At 36.7% G+C, this 8,475-nt stretch overlaps 1 protein-coding gene across 1 annotated transcript; it reads left to right on the top strand.

Moving 5' to 3' along the window:
* Positions 1 to 1,218: 1,218 nt before the first annotated feature.
* LOC134300283 (uncharacterized) lies at positions 1,219 to 3,479 on the top strand. The gene is made up of 4 exons (XM_062985002.1): positions 1,219 to 1,489; positions 1,958 to 2,263; positions 2,383 to 2,514; positions 2,815 to 3,479. The coding sequence occupies exons 1-4, from the start codon at positions 1,219 to 1,221 to the stop codon at positions 3,144 to 3,146; spliced, it is 1,041 nt and encodes a 346-aa protein (XP_062841072.1). The 3' UTR covers positions 3,147 to 3,479.
* The last annotated feature ends 4,996 nt before the right edge of the window (positions 3,480 to 8,475 follow it).

The raw sequence follows: 8,475 nt of genomic DNA on the forward strand, positions 1-8,475 counted from the left end.
CCACAGTACATCACTCTATTTTCATCTTACTTAGATGCCTCCACCATACGACTTAAGGGCGGCAGCAATTCCTGCTCTGGTAGAGTGGAGATCTATCATGATGGTCAGTGGGGGACGGTGTGTGATGATAGCTGGGACATGAATGATGCAGAGGTGGTGTGTAAACAGCTGGAATGTGGTAAAGCAGTCGAAGCCCCTGGCTCAGCCAAATTTGGTCCGGGAAGCGGCCAGATATGGTTGGATGATGTTGGCTGTTCTGGAAATGAAGGAAACATCCTACAGTGCACTCATGCTGGACTCGGGAAGAATAACTGTGGTCATAGTGAAGATGCTGGTGTTGTGTGTTCAGGTACAGAAGTATTAACTTGGTGCTGATGTTGTATTAAATGTTTTAAATTTTTAATAACGCTAAATAAAAGATAGTGCAGGACAATTAAACAATCTTGATCTGTACTGTGAAATTATAATCAGCTATTTCATCTTTTATTCACGTAAATATTTACTATCACAATACTGAATCACGAACATTTTGTATTTTTAATGCAGTCATGTTTTGGTTCATATACAAATATTTTAAATCAAATAAACTGGCAGACTTTAAATATTGTAATTATACAAATAATTAATCACTGAACAGTCAATATCTACATTTGAGTAATATTAGAAATTCTACTGTAATTGTACTCAACACATTCATTTATAGTTACACTTCTTTACTAATTACCATTTTCTTAAAGCGTACCATCATAATATTAAAGCTGTATTAAAGACGTCATCTAGTTTTATATAATCTGTCTCTATATTAACCCAAACAGAAAATCATTTGGTGAGGTTGGTGAATGGGAAGAACAGTTGTTGTGGTCGAGTGGAGATCCAGCACAAAGGCCGGTGGGGAACGGTGTGTGATGATAACTGGGATATAAAGGATGCAGATGTGGTGTGTAGACAGCGTGGGTGTGGCAGAGGTGCCAGCGCCCCTCACAGTGCCAAGTTTGGACAAGGTAGTGAACCAACATGGCTGGATGAGGTTAAGTGTACTGGTAACGAGGACTACATAGATCACTGCTCAAGAAATTTATTTGAAAAAGAGGACTGCAAACACGATGAGGACGCCGGAGTTGTTTGCTCAGGTAAACTGTTCAGCTTAATAAAATCAGTGTAGTGGAAAAGACAATTTACAACATTGCTGATTGTATTTTTTAAACAAAAGACTTTCAGATGCCCACATTTACCATCATCTCCTCAAACACTGCGGTCTTACCTGGAGAGAGCGTTCAGTTCAAATGTACCACACCCAACCCCACCTGCATCCCTGTAGACTTCAGATTGTACAAATCTGGAACAGTGATCATGAAGCAAACAGCTGAATCTACAACAAGCTTCAGTTTCACAGTGGATGCATCACATCCGGGCCAGTACAGCTGCGACTACACATACGGGCAAATCAACACGACATCGGCCAGAAGCGCCTCCATTACTATTACTCTGGGTAAGTGCATTTACATTTTCAGCATTTAGCAGACGCTTTTATCCAAAGCGACTTACACAGTGAGCGGAACACAATGAGCAATTGAGGGTTAAGGGCCTTGCTCAGGGACCCAACAGTGGCAACTTGGTGGTGGCAGGGCTTGAACCGGCAACCTTCTGTTTACTAGTCCAGTACCTTAACCACTGAGCTATCACTGTCCAGAGAGAGATGCTTCTTTATAAATAATTTCTAATTCATAACGAAGATTTTATATATAGATTAATAATAATGCACAATTAATAAAAGGTTACGTACTTCTGGGACAGTGCTTTATCAACTAAAGTCAGGCCTCATCATGAGGCTGCATATTACTGTCAGTATCAGACAAGATCAGCAGCTGGAATTTCAGCATTTTGCTGAAGAAAATGTTTCTGAGAAATCTTTGCTTTTATTCTGCAACATTTTAATGAAGCTCTTCTTGTTCTGCAGTAAACTTGGAGGAGCCCAAAATCTCTTTTAGTTCCTCTGATGGATGGTTCCAGCCGATTGTGACAAAGGGCACCAGTTTCTCCATCATCTGCACCACTGCTCCCCAGTATCAGGGAGGGTCGTTTCACCTGAAGTTTAGTGGGTCCGACATCATCAGCACAGAAACAGCAGTCAACCACTCAGCCACCTTCTTTTTTCCTGAGGTGGATTATGTCCATCAGGGAAACTATACCTGCTCTTATGAGGTTACGGTGTCTTCACGAAGCTTTTACTCTACCACTGAAAGCCTTACTATCACTGTAAAAGGTAGCATTTACATTTTGTTTAAAAAATACATTTTGGTCACATTAATTTTATATTTGTGTATCTCTCTCCCAGACTAACATTAAAAACACACATTACAAAACTATTTTTTTCTTTCTCAGCATCATTGGTTCCGTTTATTGGTCTTGGAGCGACTGCAGGACTACTTTTACTTTTAGTGCCAGTCATCATTTACTGTGTGATGAGACGGAAACACAAATCTCAGATAGATAAAAAGAGTGAAAATAAAAAGCGTAAGTTTACCTTTATATTGTTATTCTATTTCTGCAAAAACAATACTAATTATTTTTCTCCATGCTAATTTTACACCCACCGTCCAGTTTAATAGAAACGAGGATGTGATGAAACAGGTGATTTGCAGCATGAACATTTACAGCAATTATGTGATGCAAATTTGGTCTTAACCTGCGATAGTGTGTTGTTCCTAATAAAGTAGCCAGTGTGTCTTTCATCAGAACGTGGTTTTAAGAAATTGGATTTTGTTTCACAAACTAATTTCTAATCATGTATGTTTTTGCACAATCATTTCACAGGACCCAGTAACACATATGTGGATCCCCAGAATCAGAATGAATCAGATGATGACTACGAAAATCAAGAAACCATTTTTTACAACAAGAACGCCTCAGAAGACTCAGATGAGATCTACTGTAATGTAGATGATGACAAAGAGAAAAGAGAAATGGACAACACACAAACCTTCCTCCACAAGACAGAAGACTCAGAGGACTCTGACGATGACTACTGTAATATAGAGGATGAAAAGAAAACAGCAATTGACAACACAGTTGACTCGGAAGGCTCTGATGACGACTACATCAATGCAGATGAAATACAGAAACCGATTTCCATGAGAAGGATTTAGACGACTCATTAATGTGGGAAAGAATAACAAAATAAAAGTTTTGTAAAAGGGAGTGTTAAGAGCAGCATAATGGTAACACTGGTAGACTGGCAGCCCTAAAGCATCATGGGTCCTGAAGTCTGTGTAGGTTTCCTCTGAGTAAACAAAATATACAGTTTTTCGGCAGATTTTTAGAAACTTGTTAAAACATTTAAACTGAAAACCTGCTAGAATATCTGCTATTGAAACTAATGTGGGGAAGGTTTTTATTTTGTGTCACTCCGGAATAAAAGTGAATTCCTGAGCTGGATTTCCTGATCTCAACTAGTCCAAATCCTAGACATTTTATTGTATTAATGGCATTTTTATAACCTATACATTGTTTTTATTCATTATCTGTTATATGTTGCTTTAAAATTAATACTGTTTATAATTGTCTTGACCTTTCTTATTATCTAGACAAAGCTGTTGAGGTGTTTGGTTCTGATTGAGAACAGGGGCGCAGGCGTGTTAGTACAGGAAAAAGGTTTTGCCACTAAGTTTAAAGAATATTATTTATTTTATAGAATTAAATTCATACAGCTTTCATCAATTGGAGGGGTGTTCATATTCTTTTGACCCTATAGTGTATTACATGAACACATCACTGAGTTTCATATACTAGTTAAATACTAGTTAAATAAAAGGTCTTTTAATTATTTATTTATTTATTTTAATTTCACAGATGTGCATGTAATGGTAAAATATATAGGATTCAGCAGAGGGCAATCTTAAGATTAAAACATTCAGCAAATCTCAAAACAGTCCACAGAATATAAAGATATACTCTGTTTTGTTGTTGTTGTTTTTAACAACGTTGTTATAATATGATTTGTAATATTTGAAATCAAATAATTGTATCTGCTCACTCGTTTCTTGTAAAAAAAAATATGTTCACTTGTTTTTACATAGGAAGTTTAAAATATAGAACTTCGCTTTTTTTTCCCAAAACTCCACAATTTATTTATTTTTAGGCTTGTAGGAATGGATTATAAACTATTTTAATAAATATATACAGTATATACCTGTATATAAAACGCAGTTCAGTTAAACTGAGAATAACAACAGTGACCGTTAGTGGTCAGTAGAGGGCGTGTTAGCTCTCATGCTAACGGTCGCCATTTAGATCACTACACTCGGTCAATTAATCACTAATTTCCTTTCAAAAAACGAGAATCAAGTATAATCGATAATTAATATTAAATGGTGCTTTTCAAATATGTTTAATAAAACTAACATTTAAGTCAAGTGCTGCCTGAGAAAAACGGCGCGAAACAGCATAACTACAGAAAATGTCAGTTAGTTCTGTAATACAACGCGTTTTCGAGATTTGAACAGATTTGCTTTTAAATATTAAATATAATTGTTAATAAGTTTGTGAATCGATGCAGCCGTATCCCAGGCAGCTGGATTATTATAAATCCCTAATACATTTATACAAAACATGTGGCATGTTGCACACACACACACACACACACACACACACACAGTATTTGGACACCTGACCACGAGCTTGTTGGACAACCAACTTTACAGCTAGAACATCGACTCCTTTGAGAAGCTTACTGGACTAGTAATCAAAAGGTCGCTAGTTCAAGCCCCATTACTGCCAGGTTGTCACTGTTGGGCCCTTAAGCAAGGCCCTAAACCGTCAACTGCTTAGACAAAATGCTGTCACAGTACTGTAAGTCGCTTTGAATAAAAATGTACATCTAAATATTTAGTGAAAGCAAATGATGATGTGTTTCAATTATCACCAGAATCCCTCGTTTGCCTCTGAAGTGTGCACTTCATGACGTCTCTGATAAGTGGATCTATAGTGCACAAGCTCAAGGGACACTTGATTAAACAGAAAGAACCAGCTACTTAAACATCATTTGTTCACCAAGCAAGTCCAAATAAATAACTGCTATCACAAAATACTAAACCTGCTAGTCTAGAGTTTCTGCACCTGTTATTGTTATTCCACTTAATAATGTTATTATAATTATTATTTCGTCCTAGCTGCATCTACAATACATCTCAAGGATGGTATTGACTCCTGCTCTGGTAGACTGGAGATCTATCATGATGGTCAGTGGGGAACGGTGTGTTATGGCTGGTACTTAAATGATGCAGAGGTGGTGTGTAAACAGCTGGACTGTGGAGAAGCTATCAGAGCCACTAAAAGAGCCTCTTTTAATGAGGGAAGTGGCAAAATATGGTACAGAGTAAGGTACAGAGAAGAGCCTTGATGCTCCTCAATTTTCTGAAGTAAAACAAGAATTTACAGGGAAGTAAGTATTGTCACTCTGCCGTGTGATGATTTACCACAGCAGCAATAAAATTCTTCCAAAGAAATAGTTTTTTCACGATTAGAACCGCACCCCTGTGGTTTGAGAAGACATGATTTCATGTGACTGGTGTAGAGGAACTCCACTGGACTTCACGAAAGTCTGACCTCAACCCCAATAGTCAGCTTTTTTGCAGAGAAAAACAACATTGGTGTAGAAATTGGACAGATGAATTGTTTTTCTCTAGATCCAGTGGTTGGTCGGGCAGGTGTATGTGTTTTACCTGTGAAAGAAATGGCACCAGGATGCACAGTAGGATGTTCCAGCTTGCAGTGTACATGGAGACCCTAACCCTTCAGAGGTTCTGTAAAGTCCAAATTTCAGCAGATTCTGGCAGTATTTTAGGCAGGAGGTCAATAACGTTTGGCTCAGTGGATTGTCACAGTGTTTTATGTTTCTTCTGATGTGGCTTGTCTTGAGCTCTGACCACAGATATCAAACAGGAAAAGTCCAAAACAAACTCCACCTCCTAAACTCAGCTATCAAATCAAAACGTTATAGGACCCATAATGAGAAAACACAAGAAGTGGATGGAAGTCTCCTCAGAGAGCAGGATGCTAAAACTTTGTCTCATTTTAACGCTCGGTAAATTCAATTTTCTTTTTACCAGTTTAAGGCAATTTGGTTTGAACAATAATAAATAAAATATTTTTCATAACTTTAGAGATGCAATATATCCATTTTTGTAAATGATGTTGATATTGTTTGTGTATTTTATATTTTTTTAATTACAGAAATGAGCTTTAGCGTACAATAAATATGTTGGGTTTGGGTTACAGTCACAACCTTTCAAGTCAGGATTTTTTTTAATTCACAAAATTTAAATGTACTTCTGTCTATTGTAAATTATTGTAAAAACGAAAAAAGAAAAAGTATTTGTAAGGCAGAAAGATGTTTTTAAATCCCTGGAGGATAAAACATGCTAACTAAAACATGTGATGGGTTTGAAAAGTAAAAATTTCTAAGCAAACATTTTCACTTCTTGTTTAGAGTAAATATGACTTCAGCAAATTAAATTCATGTTGGTCTACGGTTGAGTTTTTTACTTTGGTAAATCTGAATTTGTTATTTTACTGAGTCACTTTATTCTGGTCATGGTGGTTTTGGTTCCACCCAGTAACCGTGTGCAGGTAGGTAATAAACTCGGGACAGGGTCGTTATAAGAGATTAAGAGCTTTTGGTGCCGCTGAATGAGTGTTTATTAATAGCTGCAGGTCTTTCATGAATAATATTTAACCACCACAAATTTGTACATGTTAAAATTACTAATTAAATATAAACTAACCAAAACACTGTGTTTACCCTAAACATAGATACTCCAGCCATTGTTTGGGACATTTAGTACCTTTAGCAGCTATAAAATAGTCTTTTTGGTTAGGTTTTAATTTGCTAAACTAACTTTATATCTATATCTATTCATTTTTATATATTCTAATAATTTCTTTAAAGTCTATTTATACTCTCAATTGGAGAAAACTTCCACTACAAAGTTCTACTACAGTGTGCACAACAAATGGTTATCATTTAAAATGTCTATATGAATTAAAAGCTTATTTTAAGTTTCAGTTGTATTTTGTATGTGCAGTTGAAAAATACCGGTGCATATTTTATGCTTAAAATTTTAAAAGAGTTCATATCAATAATTAATTTTAAAAAAATCTTCTTTATAGGCAAAATTCTGATTGCTGCCTTTCTGGTTGGTAAGTACCGTTGTTTTTGTTTTTTTTAGATCTTTAGTTTCAGCCAATGTGGGAATTTGGGAGTCTAAAAATTCAGATTTTGAAAATGCGTTACTTGTGATCAACGAGTAAAGCTTCCTAATAAAAATACTAGAGTTTATAAAGCTGCAGCCTGTTGCAATGTGCCTTTAAGACGTTAAAGGGTTAACACAGAATACGAGTTATGCTTGATGCCGTACACGCATGCGTGGTTCAGTTCAAGGATGCAATAAAAACAAAGCTTTACTAAACAGCTCATCTCCTGTATTTTTTCCAATAATACTTCATGGTGATGATATAGCGGTGCACTTACCTGTGATGAACTGGTCCGACCAAGACCTAAGTGAGGCAATGTCCTTATTTAAACAAAAAATGACTCTTTATCTTAAAGATGAAGAAATAACAGATGCAGCAAAGCAAGCAAGGAAAATATGTCGTGGTATATTGGAGATGAAGGACTGAAACGGCTGAATGCCAGTGGGCTCAGTGATGATAAAAAAAAGTGGCAAACACATTATGGGACTTTTCCGAAGGTCAGTTGAAACTAAATGTGAATTTCAGGATTCATAGACTACACTTAATGCAGTACAGACAAAAACAAGGAGAGTGCATTGATGATTTTGTGACTAGAGCCAGAACTTTAGCACTAAAATGTCAGTTTATGAATAAAAAACTCAATGAACATCTAATTGAGCTTATCATTGCAAGCACTCCACATGATGCTCTGCGAAACGATCTTTACAGCAAACCTAAAGGATATCTCATTACTGATAGGCTGGCAGAAGGGTGGAAATATGAGGCTCTGTCAGCAGACAACAAACAGTTACATCAGATCGAGTTATCACATACTGAAGAAATCCATGTTATGATGAGAGGTTGAACATGCCAGAGATTTGATACAAGCCAGTGTCCAGCATATAATGATGTGTGTTGTGCATGTGGCAAAAAAGGTCACTGGATAACGTGCTGCAAAAAGAACAGACAGCAAAAACTAAATTCCAGTCGCAGCCGAAAAAGTCTCGACCACCCTACCCTAACACAAAGAAGGAACATAAGCAAAGGGGAGAGTCACGCATTGATAGCATTGATGATAATGATAATCAAAACAGCGAGGAATGCTGTTACCAAAGACATTTTTATTCTATCACTTTCAGCACAAAATGCATGCATAGCATCCATGTCAAACCACCCAGAGATAAAGCATACTCAACTCTAAATGTAAAGCCACCTCACATGTCAGGTTGTACACATACACTTCGC

Source organism: Trichomycterus rosablanca, chromosome 22, assembly GCF_030014385.1.
Source record: "Trichomycterus rosablanca isolate fTriRos1 chromosome 22, fTriRos1.hap1, whole genome shotgun sequence".
Lineage (NCBI taxonomy): Eukaryota > Metazoa > Chordata > Actinopteri > Siluriformes > Trichomycteridae > Trichomycterus > Trichomycterus rosablanca.

What these genes read in the sequence shown, in the direction of transcription:
- LOC134300283 (XM_062985002.1), top strand. Translation starts at nt 1,219, where the DNA reads ATGCCCACATTTACCATCATCTCCTCAAACACTGCGGTCTTACCTGGA. An exon ending in CTCCATTACTATTACTCTGG is followed by an intron (nt 1,490 to 1,957) that starts GTAAGTGCATTT and finishes CTTGTTCTGCAG; the next exon opens with TAAACTTGGAGGAGCCCAAA. An exon ending in AAAGAGTGAAAATAAAAAGC is followed by an intron (nt 2,515 to 2,814) that starts GTAAGTTTACCT and finishes ATCATTTCACAG; the next exon opens with GACCCAGTAACACATATGTG.